General features: G+C 39.2%; 2 protein-coding genes across 5 annotated transcripts; one reads left to right on the forward strand and one right to left on the reverse strand.

Annotated features, from left to right (window-relative positions):
* The first annotated feature begins 442 nt into the window (after positions 1-442).
* Ipo9 (Importin 9) lies at positions 443-5,502 on the forward strand. 3 transcript variants are annotated; one of them, XM_071789897.1, is made up of 12 exons: positions 445-1,472; positions 1,581-1,814; positions 1,903-2,272; positions 2,345-2,592; positions 2,670-2,931; positions 3,016-3,329; positions 3,422-3,641; positions 3,745-4,016; positions 4,112-4,520; positions 4,796-4,944; positions 5,060-5,138; positions 5,233-5,502. In XM_071789897.1, the coding sequence occupies exons 1-12, from the start codon at positions 1,137-1,139 to the stop codon at positions 5,436-5,438; spliced, it is 3,099 nt and encodes a 1,032-aa protein (XP_071645998.1). In that variant the 5' UTR covers positions 445-1,136; the 3' UTR covers positions 5,439-5,502. The 3 variants fall into 3 exon arrangements, with proteins under 3 accessions (XP_071646000.1, XP_071645998.1, XP_071645999.1); XM_071789898.1 differs by having other exon boundaries at positions 1,906-2,272; XM_071789899.1 differs by lacking the exons at positions 5,060-5,138; positions 5,233-5,502 and having other exon boundaries at positions 443-1,472; positions 4,771-4,909.
* Positions 5,503-5,956: 454 nt separating this feature from the next.
* On the reverse strand, positions 5,957-12,401 carry Slip1 (SLo interacting protein 1). 2 transcript variants are annotated; one of them, XM_071789901.1, is made up of 6 exons: positions 12,005-12,401; positions 11,254-11,424; positions 9,720-9,785; positions 9,375-9,410; positions 7,852-9,279; positions 5,957-7,510 (listed from the first exon to the last, which is right to left on the reverse strand). In XM_071789901.1, the coding sequence occupies exons 1-6, from the start codon at positions 12,146-12,148 to the stop codon at positions 7,178-7,180; spliced, it is 2,178 nt and encodes a 725-aa protein (XP_071646002.1). In that variant the 5' UTR covers positions 12,149-12,401; the 3' UTR covers positions 5,957-7,177. The 2 variants fall into 2 exon arrangements, with proteins under 2 accessions (XP_071646002.1, XP_071646001.1); XM_071789900.1 differs by having other exon boundaries at positions 9,687-9,785; positions 12,005-12,400.
* Positions 12,402-18,172: the final 5,771 nt, after the last annotated feature.

Here is an 18,172-nt window from a genome sequence, read left to right on the forward strand (position 1 = left end):
ATAGACCAATCACTTTTCTTATGCTTACGCATTATGCGTTGTGCAGAAATCTCTCCGCTATAAGGCCCCGGACACACACTTTTTTGTAACAGTAACAGTAGGATTTCGACCAATCGTGTTACTCGATTCGGGAACGTACGGCCGTACGTTTTCGAATCGAGCAACGCGATTGGTCGAAATCCTACTGTTACTGTTACGAAAAAGTGTGTGTGGCCAGCTTAAAGCCTATTCTACAATAGCCGTAAAGTATGCGTTAAGACGTAAGCAGTAAGCTATTGACTAATAGGATTTTTACAATCCAAGAATGATCGACTGTAGTTGGTCAATTTTTATTGCTTACGTCTTAAAACATACTTTTACGGCTATTGTAGAATGGGCTTGAGACTTCAGCGTTTCCGGAATCCGGAATCTCGCATGGGGGATGGATAGGATAGCCGATAGCGCATCTCTTGCGGAACGCATGAACGATGATATAACCAATTTGTCGAACCGGCTTTCAGAAAATTTTGAACGTTCATCCATGCACGATCGGTTAGCGAGTGCGGGGGTTATAAGACCCGTGCATACATACATATGTACATACGCTCGTTCGCTTGTACGTCGCGACGTTACTTGTATACATACGCGTTTGCGAGGATCGGCGTCGCACCCGTAACGTATCGATCTCCGAGATAACGGCGGCCGACCGCGTGTAATACAAAACTCTACATAATTAAGACGACGACAGTTTGAGAGTCAAGACGAGAGGCCGTGATTAACAGCCGTTCGCACTTCGCATATTTCCAAACGTCACGAATGTGGCGATGTAGCGACGAGTGTATCACGAAAATAGTTAATATCCATTTTACCCTCGTCATCTACGCGTCACTTGCTCATTTCATTCTGTTCTGTTTCCACTCGTTTATGCGGATGATGTAATATTCCACACGCGGACACATGGAGATGTCAGATGTTGTGTCAGCATGTGAAAAATAGGCGCATAAGCGAGACGGTTAATAACAGAATAGCGATCGCTCTGTAATTTTAAAGGAAACACTTTACGGATACGTAAATTGCCGGCACGTGAACATCTGACTTCCAAGGATCACTACTCGTCTCGCAGATGCTGGCCGGTAAGCCAGCTCTTATTTTATACAATGACCGCTAGTGACGTACAAGGCTCCTTGAAGGAAGCTCTGTATGAGACGTTAACTGGGATTTTGTCGCCGCATTACGAAACCCGTAAGGCCGCGGAGCAGAGAATTCAAGCTCTAGAAGTCACGGAGGAGTTTGGTATACACCTAACGGAATTTGTCGTCGATCCCAACGGTCATTTACCGATCAGGCAGTTAGCTTCCGTTTTGTTGAAGCAGTATGTCGAAACGCACTGGTGTTCGTTGGCTGAGAAGTTCCGTCCGCCGGAGCTTAACAATGCCGTTAAAGAGAGGATCAAGGAGTTACTTCCCTTGGGACTCCGAGAACCTATCAGCAAGGTACGTTCGTTGACGACGTCATTAATTTAACGGTATCGTGTAATCTAATCTGTTTTGTTGCGTGCCAACGCAAAATATTTTACATATGAATGATGTTGTCTACCTCAGGTACGAACTGTAGTGGCCTATGCAATATCCGGTATAGCACATTGGGATTGGCCTGAGAATTGGCCTGGACTGTTCGATGTTCTCGTCAGCTGTTTAAGGGAAGAGAGCGAGTGCGCGGTTCACGGAGCGATGAGAGTGCTAACAGAATTTAGCCGGGATCTGACGGATGCTCAGTTGCCTAATGTAGGACCTGTTATTCTTCAAGAGATGTACAGGATATTCCAAAGTGAAAATGTAAATTTAATTGAGGATCAAGATGTCTCCTACATATTTCCGTGCGATGCATTTTCTTGCCACGTTTCTAGTTTTGTGTTTCTTGCAGCAGTATTCGATTAGAACGCGCGGTCGTGCAATCGAGATTTTCATAACGATTACAACTTTGGTCGCTCATACGGGAGCGTACGAGAAGGGATTTATAGAGCAGTATCTACAGCCAATCATTCCTATGTTCTGTGAGAAGTTTGTCGAGTGCCTCAGAGTGCCTAATGGCCAAACTAGTGACTGTGGATTCAAAACAGATATTATTAAAGCTATAAACTGTCTTGTTACGAAATTGCCCAAATATATATCAGATCTTTTACCTCAAATGCTGCCACCCATATGGGAAACTTTGTGTCAAAGTGCAAAGACTTATCAAGAGATGACGGTCAACGCTGATGAAGATATCGACGATAAGGAAATTGATTCTGATGGTATGTTATTTGCGCATAATAAGAGTACGAAATATTATTTTTTTCCTACAACTATGTACATATATTTTCTAGGCGAAATAATTAATTCCAACAGTCTGATTATTGCAATCTTCGAGTTTGTCCAAACTATCGTCGATCGTAAAAGGTTTATGAATCTGCTGGATAATATGCTACCAGAAATCATATATTATTTAATAGTATTTATGCAAATAACGGTCGATCAGATTCAGCAATGGACAACGAATCCGAATCAATTTGTCGAGGAAGACGAGTGCACCTTCGATTACAACGTCCGAATCTCGGCGCAAGAATTTTTAATGGTGAAATAATAAAAGGAATAATTGAAACGCGTCGCAATAAATATTTTCATGAAAATAATATTTTGTCATCTATATAGGTTCTTACCAGTAATTTTGAGGACAAAGCGGTGCATGCTCTTTGCGATGTAATTACGCGACATATTGAAGCAACAAAGGCGCTTCAAGTTAACGGCGATGGTAGCAACAGCAACGAAAGTTGGTGGAAATTACGAGAATCCTCTCTTTTGGCATTGAGTCTTTCTAAGAACATTGTTATTGAAAAACAGCAGGCTGGAGTATTGCAGTTCGATATTATTAGGTTTCTAGATACAGTTGTTTTGGGGATGTTAAATGATTCAGGTAATTAATCGGATACATATATGGTAACGATATCGTTTCTATTTTATAGATATGTTTAACAAATTGTTTCGTATATTATTTCAGAATCGCCTCCGTTACTTCTCGGCCGTTGTGTATGTCTCGGTGGACGATACGCTAAGATAATGCCACCAGAAGTGAGTTCCCGATTTCTAGAAGCGACAGTTAACGGTTTACAGGAGAATCAACCACCTTGTATACGCATCAGTGCCGTTAAGGCGATTTATTGGTTCAGCGAGGCATCCACTGGAAAGGATTCTATCATCAACATAATACGTTGTCACATGCCCAACATTTTTCAAGGATTGTTCAATCTAGTTAGTCAACCTAGCACAGACGTTTTGACCTTGGTCATGGAGACATTTCAAACGCTAATCTGGGTAATATTGACGCTCTCTTATCGCACATATTTTTATTGCAATGCATTTTTTTCTGTTATTTAATTTTATTTGGATCTTATTTGTGTTTATAGCAACATAAAGAATTTACAGCATCAGTGGAAAGCAAGATATGTCCTTTGACAATTGCAGTGTTTGTAAAGTTTCATAATGATCCGACGATCTTAGATATATGCCAGGATATATTTAAGGATTTGACGCAGAATCCAAGCTGCATCGAGCCGCTGCAAACTCGTATAATACCGACTCTAACGAGTATGATGGCGATAACTCCTATGAATAAATCGAAGGATGGTACGCTAATCTTTTTTTTTCTTTTTTCTTTTTCTTTTCTATGTCAAATTTAATCATCTTAGTCGGACCGTTATCAGTAGTAACCCCTTGTCCTTTTTATCAGAGGGATCTCGAGCTGTGGCGTTAGATGTGTTGAAAGTTCTGGTGCAGTATTCACCGACACCTTTAAGTAACGCTTTGGTGGAGACTGCTTTTCCGACTGCCTGTCACTGTATTCTTAATTCGGAAGACCACGCAACACTGCAGAACGGCGGGGAACTCATACGCACGTATTTATCGGTTGCAGCGCAACAGGTCATCGCACATCGAGATAACGAAGGACAAACCGGTTTACAATACATACTGCAGATAATCGCTCAACTCCTAAATCCGCAGGTGATATTACTGAAACCGCCGATTCGTTTAATTTAACGGAAAATTAAGTATTTTGGTTGGAAACTGATTATATGTGTATATGTGGGTAATTTCAGTCGAGCGAATTCACTGCCACTTTTGTTGGACGTTTGGTCACGACGCTGATCAGAAACGTAGGGGACACTCTGGGTGAAAATCTCGATCTATTGCTGAAAGCAGTACTGAGCAAGATGCAGAGCGCGGAGACGTTAATCGTGATGCAAAGCCTGCTAATGATTTACGCGCATCTTATAAATACGCAGTTTGACGCCGTGCTGAACTTTCTGTCGACCGTGCCTGGGCCCACGGGACAGAGCGCACTTGCGTTTGTATTATCTGAGTGGGTCAGCAGGCAGCACCTATTTCTCGGTAGATACGATCGCAAAGTTGGGACGATTGCATTGTGTAAGGTTCTAGAATACGGAGTCACTCACGGGGATAGTAGATTGGATGAGATCACAGTTAAGGGAGATATGATCATCTCAGGTTTGTCACGTTCTTAGACCATTTTGATTACATAAAAAAGTTACGGTAATGAAACACGACGAAGTAAACTTTTTCGCTCGCGAATATAAAGTTATAAATAATTAATTTTATTATTATTCTAATGTTATGTATGAATAAATTCTACTCAAAAAATGTTACATACATTGATACTCTCACTGTGATGATTCGTTGCGCATAAGATTATTGCTACATTGCTCTACGAAAAACATTTGTGTGTTTCTCAAAATAGCAAGTTATAATTCGGGAATATATAGGAATCGAAGATGGTGTAAGGACCAGAAGCAAAGCTGAATCGCAGCCTTACGAATGGACTACGGTGCCTGTACTTGTAAAGATTTTTAAAGTAATAATCAACGAATTGTCGAACGATATCGAAGTCGTTAGCGCTAGCCAAGATACGGAAGTAAGTATCGGCCGCGCTTTCGCATTTTTACCTAAACTTTCATAATTTTTTACTTTATTTCATTAAAATAACATTTCAATTTTATTTAATCGAAAAACTCTGTCGTCAAATTTAGGTTTCTGACGACGAGGACGAAGAAGAAGAAGATGATGATGACTTGATAGATCCCGGAAATGAAAGTGCAAATATTTTACGTAAGTTTCATATAAACGACCTATATATATATATGTATATGAGTCGTGTAACGTTGCTAATAACAGAATGCTATTGAATGCGATTCTGTTATAGAATTTGGAGGTGCAGATGAAGATAATGATGACGAAGAGGACCCAGAGTTATTGCGGGACTCCATCTACCATTTGAACCTTGGCCAGTATCTGCGCGATTTCTTGTTAAACTTCTCCACTCATCATTGCTTCCGCATGTATATCCAACACCTGAATGTGCCAGAACTAAAAGTCTTGAATAACATAAATATCAATGCTCACATGTAATAGGAAAATTCAGATAATTGAAACAATTTTTGAATTTCATAATAAACGAACAGTCTTTTTTATACTCGATCGTTTTTACCTTTCATATTCCTCGATAGAATTTCATCTCGCTAATTGTTCTCTTGCATTTATCCTAGGTCACGACGCAAGTGTGTTAATTCGTTGCCGTGGCATATATTAATGCTATATTTTATTTGGGTCTTATTTACATTACACATGTTTAGAATCATTATGTCGCATCTACATACAAAAGACAGCATACGTATGCACGATCGCTTATGTGCTTAAAAATCCTAAATCATACAATATATTTTCTACAACGATATATTTTATATCTAATGTCGTTCCCAAAACATATCATACATCTTACGCGGTAAATTTTCGTCAGGAAGTATGCGATAATTGATCTATCGAGGCGTCACATTTGATTCACACTTTCTCCATATATGCGTGTACTTTAAAATATATAGAGTTACAGGGCAGTTATATATATAGACATTGGCAGTACAGGATTCTAGTATTCGATTACTTTTTCTGGAAGAAAGGAACAAAAGGTAATAATCGACTCGATACATACACGAATTATATGCATGAGAATAAGACAATTTACACTTATACAGGATATCCCAGATTTCCTCAAGCATATCTTTTGCACATTTCGCGTTTCTTCTATAAACGCTTTACAAAAACGGTGTAAAAATCACATACGATATAATTTGTAAACAACAATGTTTTTGCACACGAAAAAGCAGCGATGCTTTCGTCATGAACAATATTGTTTTTTTTTCTTTTTAATTTAGAATACTGTTCGATGTCCACGAAAATAAATTCGCTATGGAATCGACGTTAAGGCGATGGTCCTCCGGATATACAGTGTCCTGCCGCGATCTCCGTCATAATGCACAAAGCAAAATGGATATTGATGCGTACCACGTTAATACTTATCGCTTATCATACATATCTACATACTTATAATCACCGATCTTTGCCCGTAGAATATTTTTCGTCCTGTATATAAAATCTATATATATAAATGTGTATCGTGCCGTAATTATTTACAAGATTTATTAGAGCGAACGTGCTGTGCAAACTTCACACACGTGTTTACATATAACAGCGACAATTCAAGCTTCTAGACGCTTTATTGCAGATTGGCGTGTCTTTTTATCATGGAATCACGAAATATTTGAACATTGTCCAATGTTATATTCGGCAAGAAGAAGACTAAAGACGGTCTATTTGTATTTTCGGTAAGTATCCTTGTGTAACCGTCTCAAAATTAAGTTATTCCGTACTCGGATACTTCGGATCAAACACCACGTGCACAAACTTGCCACATATAATGATAATTATTCTGCAATCATCAAATCAAGTTTATGCGCTTGTTCATGCATATGTGTATGTACATATACATACACATACGCATATATATCAAGCAAGCAGTTTCGTACGGACTATTCAGACGAACGCTAGATCTTTCATTAACTTTCGGAAGAATCCTTCCGACTTTACGACGTTGCCTTCGCGCGGGGCACGTGTTTGCGGGCAAGAGGTTGGTATAAAAGATAATTTGAAAGTGTTACGCCGCGCAAAGGTTTCAGGCTTTCCCCGACGCAGTATAAAAGTCATTCGCGCGATAATCGTGGCCGTAAAATACCCTCGCGCTTATTTCGGGTTTCGATATCCGTGTAACGAACGGTCAGTTTGGCGAGCGTCAAGGATACGCAACGCGAGTTCGCTTACACCGTGGTAACCGACAGTAGACCCATTAATTTCCCCCCCGTGCCAGGTCCACTTGCACCCACCCTATTTCCGTGAACCAACATTTCTTGCACAGTGGTGAAATCGTCCAGAGTCGTCTTTTTACGCGCCATCTTCTTGTGACTTAGCTCGACGATGTTTAACGGCTTCTTCGACACTTTGTCTTCCGTGTGCTCGCATATCAGCAGGTCGTTAGTCGGTTGCATCTGCTGCTGTTGCTGTTGCAGCAACAATTCCTGCTGACGTTGCTTGCGCTCGCGCGCGCGTTCCAGCTGTCGTTTACGCTCCTCTTTGCTCCAATAACGTCCGACCTCGAAAATAATAATGTACAAATAAATGAATTAACTGGTCAACTTAGCGAAAGCAATCCAAAATCAGAACGGAAGTAATTTTTGATATACATGTACAATTATTATTCAGTTTTCAATTTTAATATCACGGTTAACGTTAATCGTATTCTTCAATCAATATTATTCGATTTGTCTTTATCTCTCTCAAGCAAGATGCGATGATATCCCGTGAATTTCTTTTTGGTGTAGATTAATTATGTCTTAAATGTTTAAAATTCAAAGAGATAAAAGTTGCTTTACACTATCCTCTAAAATCTGGCTCGGGAAAAGACTCGATTCGTTCGTTATCAATTGGCACTCACCTTCATCTCCGACATAGTATCATCCTCGGTGGTGTGACCGGCTCTTTCTTCGGTTATCTTGATCGCCCGATTTCGAAGTATCCGATTTCTGACGGGCCGCCTGGCGATGTACCTCGTCCCGTCCGCCCTCCTCTTCACCTTCCATTCCATCTGCACCTCGTTCTTATCCTCCGGCGGTATCCACGTAGTGGACGTGCACACCTGTTGACTGCCAACGAACTGGTACTGCGTGAGATTTGGCGCCTGGAAGTTGCCGTGCGACTTGGATTTCCTCGCGCCGCCCATGGACGTCTCCCTGGACGTCGTGAGGTTCTTGCGGTTGAGCGCCTGCTTGAACAGCTGCTGCTGCAGCATCATTGTCTGTTGCAGGTTTGCCACGTTCGTGTACATAGTGTCAGCCGGCAACGTGTTGGCGTTTATTGACGAAGATTCGTTGCGATCTCTGTGATGATGCGACGACGAGCCCTTCCTCACGCTCTGGTTCTTCGACGATTGTCTTGCTATCGCGGACGTCGCGGTCGGCGTCACCGGCATGGGGCAATTGCAATTGAGCTTCTGCTGCTGCTGCTGTTGCTGTTGCTGTTGCGGCATTTTTGGCGGGCACAATACCAGCGTGCTCTTATGATGATCTCTCTCGCCCTGATGCAGCTCCAAAGTCAGGGGGTTGCTGTGACAGGACTCGCCGGTATTGTAAGCGCTCGAACTATCCTTTTCCTCGCCGGAACTGTTGCTTTTTGAGGAGGAATGCCACTTTTGGTTCTGCTGACCGCCAGCGGTCAAATGGTTTTGCGCGGTGCTATGCTGCGTCGTCGCGGCAACGATGTTCGCCTGCTGCGTCCAGTGCTGCTGGTGATGCTCGTATGGCGACGAATAGATTGGCTCGCTGTCCGATTCTGGTATCGTTTCGTAGATGTGCTCGGTATCACTCCACACGTGGCTCGAATAAGCCTCAATGAGCTTCACCGATGACGGTACCGCCGCGAGCGGGCCAGCTTGCTGACCGCGTAGAGATATACCTTCGAGCCTCTTTGAACAATCCTTCAGCGATTCCTGCATCCACTGCTTGTTGCGCTCTTCCGTATGATGCGCCGGCGAGGTCGCGTTCTTGCCGGATTTGTGTGAGTTCTGCGATGAGCATGTGGACGACGAGTTCGTGGAAAAGATATTGATAGATTGCTGCTGTTGTGGTGGCGGCGGCGGCGGCGGTTGTTGCTGTTGCTGTTGTTGTTGCTGCTGTTGTTGCTGTTGCTGTTGCTGCTGCTGTTGCTGTGTGTGAGATGGTATGGGTGGAGCAGCTTTCAGGGTGCAGTTGTTTACCTCGCTCTCTTTGGTACGCTCCTCCGTTTGCTGTTGCTGTTGACGGATCAGCTGCTCGATCATGCTGTTCTGATACGCTGGCAGGTTCTCGGGCGAAAGCGGCGGCGAACCCTGAAGCGGAATCATGGTTCATGATAGATAGCGATATCTATACCGCGCGCAAACATCGAATGCTTTTTTTCCTCGCTTTATGTAATTCGACTTACCTCATGATAGATGCGCCTGTCATCATATTCATCGTCCTAAAATAGAAGGAGTAAATTGATTGATAACGTGTAACAAAGGTGTCTTAGATACTTTTTTATTTACATAAGAAAATTGTAATTATTTTGTATTTAAAGTTATCGTAATTATTCTATATTACAAATAAATCTTTTTCTCAAAAAGGAATCACGATTATGGAATGTTTTCTGATCTCCACTACATTTCCATTTTGTATTTTTCATTTAATAAACATATTTTTAAATTTACTTAGTTTCGCGTCAAGTTGAAACATTGTAATAATGAGGAAAACGAACTTGAAATACACATCGGCTGACGAGAATAGTCACCGCATTTTTCGTCTCCGCGAACAAGTTCTCGGTCTGCTCCTTGTTCGCGACATCCTTGCCGTTGACCTGAAACGAGAGAACGAAAAGGTCCCCTTTCAATGAACAATGCAGCCGCTTCTTGATTTCCGAAATGAGTCACTGTTCTCGCAAGAGAGATGTACATGCATAATGAAACGTCCGTGCTCCGAATGTAAATCCGGCTTAGAAACCCGTTGGAATCCCGAATTCGTGAGCTGACTCAGTGCGAATTTCTCATTATCTAGAATTTACACTTGCAACAATAACATAGAGAATAAAAGTAAATCTCTTTATCTAAAAAGACGAAGACTTTGGAACCATTATAATTATAATTTATATATTTTAATGAAAAACATACGGAGGAAACTGTGTTTCCTGCAATTATTCAGGAATGCCTATGTCTATAATTTCTTCGAGCAAACATTGCAAAAATTACAATCACATTTGACACTGGTAATACAGTCAGATAATAAACTCAAGAAAATAAATTTGTCCATCAGTATATATTAATCCGATGTAATTTACGTTGACAAAGATACGATTCAATCAGTATATGCTTTCTATTTATCTGAATTATACAAAGATGCGGTTTTCTTTCTCTTTCCAATGTTTCCTTGATCCATAGAAATCGAGTTATGTTAATATTGTAAGAAAACCATGTAGTCATATCTTTCAAATGTTTGAAGGCATTTTTAATATGATATTCTTTACATATTGTAGATAAATGTATTCGGTCCTTAATATTTTGTAATAGTCATTTTGTTGATAATTAATATACAGCATTATTGAATCTCCATTAAAACCCATTGAAAAATCTTGAACATTGTTATAAATATCTTGGCCAGCGATATGATCTTCGAACAATGCTTATCCGAATTCAACATAAATTCACCGTTATATGCTGCTGTATGCTTTCTATATACGTGCAACAGCCTGCAATATGTTTTTATCGTTGCCCTTCGGGATTATAAGGCGTTTCTTTGGGCTATTAAATCTGTAATATCTTATAGTCTGTATATCTGTGTAACATAACATTTATTATACTACTAGCTGCTGGTTGATTAAGTTTCATTATTATATATTATACCTTTTTGGCGGCTCTGATTCAGAGATAAAAGTATCGTACATTAAATATTATATTTTATACGTTATAAAATATAACAGAATGTAAGAATTTTTTATTTTACTGATAAACCTAAATTCTTTTCTTTCGGTGAACGCTATTTAAAAACCAGCGCATTTCTACATTCGAACTTTAGGATACATTTATCGAGTTATTATAAAAATACATTTTTATCAGGAGAATGCGAAATATATCGAATTTTACAAATAAAATTTACCTCTCTTTTCTAATGCAAGTGTAAATTCTATCATCAATAATTCCACAGCTCTCTACTTTTCCTTAGTCAACTATAATCCTTTGACGAATCATTGCGCAACCAATTATTGTTGCGATAGCGTTTTCGCGTTCGCGAGATGGAACACGTGATGATAACGAGAAATTTCTGATTTTTACCCGCAAAATTTGATCTCCTTCTCGCAACCGGCCGTCCCGGGCCGCGAGACTTTCAGGAACTATTTCCGAGATATAAACCTCGGTGTCGACGTCCTCGCTGCCGGAACCGGAGCTATAGCACACCGTCAATCCGAGCTTTTCGGCACTCCCGCTTTTCCGCAACGTCACCTCCTACAGCATTTCGCAACCATTATTAATGTCCGCCGCAGTAGACAATGTTGAGTGAAACTAAATACACTCGTGTTTGCACAAGGCCCGCCTCGTTAACAACGTTAACACGCCGACGCGACATTATCGTCGCTCGACAAACACATATTACAGGAAAGTGAGATGCACTTTTGCATACAATTTGGCAGCTATATATTTTAATAAATACTATGTATTTTATATTTAATAAATACTATATATTTTAATAAATTACTAATTTACATCTCTTTTCTTGAATCATTTTTATACATCTTTAACCTTCTGCACACATGCGTGTTCGTATCAATTATTATTTTAACAATAGATTATTCACCGTGAAGATAATAAACATAAAAAAGGATGAATTCAAGAGATAAATATTTTCGTCCAATTTTTGAAAAACCCTGGTGCGTATACTTGTCCCAATGGACGTAAAAAAGATATGCTCATACTTATTATACTTAATGTTGCGATCAATGCAGCAAGTAAATAAATTTCTCAATTATTGCTTCACATATTTTCATAGTTATCAGAAATTAAATTCGATGATCACATATATAATTACCTCAAAGTCGATGTCGTGAGTGAGAAAATCCTCGAAACTGTCGTTCGCTTGTTCCTCAACGACGAGGGGAACTGGAAGTAACTCCTCTTCCTCTATGAGACCAGCCCAGTCCGTTTGAACTGCAGTCGATACCAAGGGACACATATCGTCCTTCTTGACATCGTCATTGCACGTTCGGTCGTCTGTCACGCCCCTTTCGTTCGTCGTCCCCTCATTCTTATCCTGACACGTGATCCTTTCGTGCTCTTTCGAGGGCGTGTGAGGTACCTGTTGATGCCCACTGATGGGTTGTCGTCGAAGGACCTCGACGATAATTGGTTCCTGAGCTGACTGGAAACAACGCACAGCATCCTCGTGACTAGAATTTGAAACGTCCTGCCCGTTCACCTAGAAATAACAAGAAAGCAAATATCAATAAGTATATAAGATTGGACTTTTTTAAGAGAATTGTATAATAATAAATAAGATAAACATGAAAAATATTAAATTTGGTAATATATTTAGGTGATATATTACATTTATCAGAATGTTAAACGGGCTACGAATAATATAAATATCTTTCTTCAGTTTCGTGTTTCGTCAAGATTTCTTGACGAACATCTGCCTTTTTCAGACTTATTCTTATTTCCTACATCGCGTTCTCGATGTGAGATTGATAGGCTCAGTAATCGATTGTAATTGGATAATAAATTAACAGTATTGCGTATAATATACCAGAGATATAACGCGGGTAATCATCAAATATCGAATAAATACTTATGACCACGTCTTTTCCATTGGCAGACGAGAAAATTAACAACGGGGATCCAATTTTTCTCTCCCCCTCCCTTTCTACCGTCTTTAATTAAAATATACGTCCCTCGAAGGGAACATAGAGACACCTCATCATTCCTCATAATTGCTTTCTCGCGCTTTAATGTCCAATTAAATAAATAACTCGGTGCGACGCCGTCAACGAGGGATGCTGACGAGACGATGGACAGGGGTAGATGAGGACGGTGGTGCTAGGGGTCGCAAAGACGTCGTTAATCATTAAAGATAGACGGATTAATTAAATGACACGCTTGATGATCCAAATTGATGCACATAGATCGGTAATTAATTTTCAAAAGTAACCCGCTAGAAAAGTCTTCCCTTATAATCTGATATATTGGTCTCCCTTCTTCAGTATCATAATATCATTTCAATCTTTCAACAAATCAAACGCCTAGAAGATGAGAAATTGGAGTAGGTAAAGCTAATAAATTTAGTATTAATTTATTACTGGTCAGTATACTTCTGTTGAAACTTTTGCTGTTAAACAGCTAATTGTAAAAAAGCGCACGTATCGTTTAATGTTTCTTTAGCCCGTCCCTAGCGGCGCAGCTGCCAATTTATCAGATGTTAATTCCTCACAATTAAACATTTAATATCCTGCAGAGACTATCCTGCCATTGGCTATTGATTGTAGATTGATACGTATATCGCTTTGGTGTTTGCTAGGCGACGCCCTTGTGCGGCTCTAAATTGCTTCTCGACAGGAACGGCGTCTAATTAAAGGATATAGACGTCCACGTGAAAAACGTGATTGTCCAACCGTCGCAGCGTCGGTTGGATGTCGGTGGATGTCGGTCAAGGAGAATGGAAAGCTTTTGTACGCTGCAAAAAAAAACTCGGCAGATATAACCCTCTATTAACCCTAATTCCTCGTTCGGGCACGGTCATAACGTCCAATCAAACATTTGCCTTTACCAGAGGACCTCCGGTGGGCACCCGATTTATACCCCCGGTACCCAGGTGGCACTTAATTTCCCACTAAGTACTAGGATTTAAGGATTTGGAATAGGGCGGGGACAATGGGGGGCGTAACGTAACGAGCCGTGGACCCTCGACGTTTCAATTTGGAACTTACAAACCGCCGGAGTGTATTTTCTACGCGGGATAATGATAGCCTGGCGGTTTTCTCTAATCGTGAAAAATCTTTTTGAGGGTTTCGCTAAAGATTTATGCTCTGTAGATCCTGGATAATCTATATAAATCATCGTGATTCGCGCGATAACATCTAAGAATCGCGCCAGCGAAAAAACTTTATAATGGTGGAACTTCTAGGTTTCCATGAAAGAACATTTAAATCACGTTGCATGCGAATGCTAAGACATTTAAATAAAATGTCATATAGTTGTCATATCATATTAATTATATTATTATATAATCTTATATATGTGTGTAATTTCAATTCGTGCATCTCATTCTAATCAGCAACTGCAATTTGTAGTTATAATAAGTTTCATTAAATTCTCTATTTAAATTAAATATTACTGCAATGTTAACATCATATTTATTATAATTTTGTCGTTTCTTGAACATTATCGCAAGCTTTTACTGCTGTGCATTCGTATTGGAATGGTAGTTTACTACATTTTTAAATCGTTAAGCTCGCTCAAGCGCGAATGTATTTATTTGCCGAGTATGGAACGCCGGATATTGAGTGGTCGTTATATTGACCGTCATAAAAATTTCGATATGCATCCATCAGACTAGTATCGATATCTCATATACCACTTGTCTGCGAAGTTTCGTTTGTGTCCACCACGCTCGGTTGCAAAATGGAATTTCTAACTGCTTGCTTGACTAGTTAACTTCCAACGGAGGCTCGAGAGATTCGCAAACATTTACATTTCACCAATCGCAATATTGTCAAGTACTGATGAGTTCATTATCAAATCAAAACGGCAAGATCGAAAATTACTTAAATCAATTAAGGTTTAAAAAAGGAGAAAGAGCAAAACCTAGTCTAGATTTAAATATTTTTCTACTTAGAACCATTATAACATAGTTATGATTGTCATTGTAACATAGTCTGGCAATTTTTTATTTAAAAAATATGACTGTATTTCTCTTAACACATTTTTAATTAATTTATTAATATAAAATCTATATTATTTTCAATTACAAAATTATATAAATCTAAATTTATTTTCTTTAATATATAGTGATACACACACGATAATAGAAAACAATTTTACTCTTAATCATATTATAAAGCTGAACGAAGAAAGATGGATAAATTTTGGATTTCGAAATTCCAAGACACAGAAAACTTAAGTAAGACAAAGATCGCTTATGCAATGTACTTAAGTTAACAGCAATTTCAAATTGCAACTATGCCGCTTTCGAAATAGTCTACTCATATATGGAAAGTGCTCGGTACTCGCTTTCAACTTTTGTCTAGACACTCTAACGCTTTGTCTCCTCCTCCTCAGGTAGTCTCAGACGAGGACTGTGAACAATGAATGGCTTTGTCACTCCTCGCGTAATCTATTAAAATTAACGAGGCCTGGCGTGAAATGTCTCCTTGGCAAAATTATTAATTCTCTAGTGATCTGTCCTTCATTACTCTTTTGTACGCGATACACACACACACTTAATTATGAATCTGAGTCTACTCTCACGTTCAATCTATGCGCGCATTTCAAATGATCATAAATGTTACAATCATATGTTACGGATTTATACTATAATATCCATAAAAATTTATTACGTGCGGTTTCAATTAACCCTGTATTATTATATATACTTGCGCGATTTTTTTAAATCTAATCCTCTAACAGGGTGTATTATACACCCCAGCATTATATTCTCCATTGAGAATTGAGAATTGAGAATTGAGAATTGAGAATGGAGAATTGAGAATTGAGAATTGAGAATTGAGAATGGAGAATTGAGAATTGAGAACTGAGAGTGAGAATTGAGAATCGGTCTTTGATCACGAACACAGATGTCAATCGTCAGCGTGATTCGAACATAATGTTAATAATTACCTTTCCGTCGTTTTTGCATCGTTTTCCTTTCATGTCCATTGTGCGCACGTTATATTTCGATTAATAAAACATGTAAATTTCACGAGAAATGAGAAAAATCCAACCTAGCGTACAGAATTTATCGTGCGGAAAGAAAGAGAGAGGAAAGCGCTTGTATGTGGTTAGTTAAAATTATCTTTCATTATCATTTTAAACAGATTGGTTCAACAACTTAAAAAGTGACACGTAAAATTTTTAATATTGTTCATTGCTTAAAGATATATATTATATGGTTTCTTTTGTTATGCGATATAGTATTATATGTTTATAAACGCGAAGAATAAAGGGTATTATAAATACTTCGTAGTACATAATTCATTAGCTTACATAGTTTACTTTCTTTCTTCAAAAATCAATCATTCCACCAAAAGAGGCTGGCGCATCGTTTTACTTGCCCCTTTGTTGTATTAACGCTCCACGAGTATCTTGACGTACTTAACTTGAGTATGCAAACTGCTTTTTGTTCGCTGCAAGCAAGAGAGGATCTGAGTGTCTTGATACTAACTAACGTAACGAGGCGTTTCTCGACATCACTATAATTAACCGTAACAACTTGTACGTTCGCCTGATTTTTTGTCACGTATATCGATTGTCTTAACGATATTGCAATTTGATCTTTTTGTAGGTACAGTACAGGGTATAGGTATAATTTCTTCGCCTAATTATCTGCTAAATATGTATCTCTGCAAAATATTATCTCAAAGTACTTTTATCATTTTCTCTGCACTACACATCGTCGAAAGTGCAGCGATATTTAAAATCGCACTCCGCAATGTTACGTACATTATTTTTAGACTTCTGAAAGAAATAGAAATTTGTAACTTGATAATTCGATCTATTGAAATTGAGATGATTTGTGGGCGATTCCGAAAGTTGAAAGGTTAAGTTACGTAAGACGCGGCGCGTTAAAACGTACCTTTTGTCGAAAATGCAAGGCATGAAAGACGCAATCAACATATCAATCTTTTCTACGCAAGGCGACGTCCTTATCCATGACCCGTGAACTTTTCCAGAGAAAGAAGAAGAGGGAGTGTCAGACAAGCAGAGGGAGAGAAAAAGGGAGTTATTTAAAAAGGAAAATCGTAGCTACTCCAGACGGCGAACTCGGTGTAAAAATACGCTGCAACATTTTCCCTTGCTTCCTTTTTCGCTCGAGTGAGCGACGTTCTCCGAACAGCTGATCAATATCCAATCAAGGGAAGCTGATCGACCGCTTGTCCATCCGTTTATTACATTAGACCCTCAAGGGGACTCTGAAGCACTTTGCCGTGAATATTCGAGCCTTTGACGGAAGACGTACGGCGTAAACGCGATTAAGTAGTATTAAAAAGACCCCTCCCTCGATTTTAGGCGCGTCCCTTCTTACAAGCCAGCAACCCTTCGTTAAGAACGCCCGTACTCGTCTGACAGTTTCGGGGTGTTGATGACTACTTACGGAGTAGGCAGAACTAACAGTGTAAAAGCTGTACTTCATTCTTAGCGCTTAAGTACAAATACTAGAAAAAATATAACTGAGTATACGGATAACGGGTATTTGATTGCAAATAATATTAAGTACAGATTCAGATAAAAATGTAATTTGCTATAAAAGTATTTGCTGCAAAAAGCATCCAGGTATAGAAGCAAGGTACGTGAGAAAAAATACACCTTGATATAGATATATCCGTCGCAAAAAGTATTCAGGTGCAAAAACAGGTCCTTGTACTTACAGAATATTTTATTATCTATAATTATATAGTCAATAATAAGTATCTATTATATATAAAACATTTGTTATTTATTGCACAAAAATACATATAATGCTACTTTGCTCATTAATTATGTAAATGTAATTTCCAAAATTGAAAAGTGACATGAGTTAATTTTAAGTTTTGGAATTCTGAAGCACGCGGCGCGCACCAGGAAAAGAAAAAAAGGGAAGAGAGAAGGGAGAGAGGAAGAAGAAAAGAGGGTGTGACTTGAGATGATAATTACTTATGCAATATACTCAGATATTTCTCTTCTTCTTTAAAAACTAATCCAGACTTCTTAAACACGAAACAGAAAAAGTCGAAACGATGGAAACGAAAGGAGAGGGATATCTTCGGCGTTGCGTCATGATAATTCTTCCGACCACGGCGCCTCGTGTTTCACACTGTACCTGGTATGATTTATAATTCCCAGGACTCCGTATTTCATCCCGGGCTACAGACACGAGCAACTCTTTCACGGACTATCGGCCTCCGCGTGCGCCATGTACCATCTGCTTTCCCTTGATTTCTTTATTTCCACCACCGTGAATCGGCCGCCGATAATAATATCGGAATGGGGGAGTACCGGAGTCTTTCAA

This window comes from Temnothorax longispinosus, chromosome 10 (assembly GCF_030848805.1).
Source record: "Temnothorax longispinosus isolate EJ_2023e chromosome 10, Tlon_JGU_v1, whole genome shotgun sequence".
Classification (NCBI taxonomy): domain Eukaryota; kingdom Metazoa; phylum Arthropoda; class Insecta; order Hymenoptera; family Formicidae; genus Temnothorax; species Temnothorax longispinosus.

What these genes read in the sequence shown, in the direction of transcription:
- Ipo9 (XM_071789897.1), top strand. Translation starts at nt 1,137, where the DNA reads ATGACCGCTAGTGACGTACAAGGCTCCTTGAAGGAAGCTCTGTATGAG. An exon ending in GGATATTCCAAAGTGAAAAT is followed by an intron (nt 1,815 to 1,902) that starts GTAAATTTAATT and finishes TGTTTCTTGCAG; the next exon opens with CAGTATTCGATTAGAACGCG. An exon ending in GGGAGATATGATCATCTCAG is followed by an intron (nt 4,521 to 4,795) that starts GTTTGTCACGTT and finishes GGGAATATATAG; the next exon opens with GAATCGAAGATGGTGTAAGG.
- Slip1 (XM_071789900.1), bottom strand. Translation starts at nt 12,148, where the DNA reads ATGTGTCCCTTGGTATCGACTGCAGTTCAAACGGACTGGGCTGGTCTC. An exon ending in TCAGCCGATGTGTATTTCAA is followed by an intron (nt 9,411 to 9,686) that starts GTTCGTTTTCCT and finishes CTTCTATTTTAG; the next exon opens with GACGATGAATATGATGACAG. An exon ending in ATACTATGTCGGAGATGAAG is followed by an intron (nt 7,511 to 7,851) that starts GTGAGTGCCAAT and finishes ATTATTTTCGAG; the next exon opens with GTCGGACGTTATTGGAGCAA.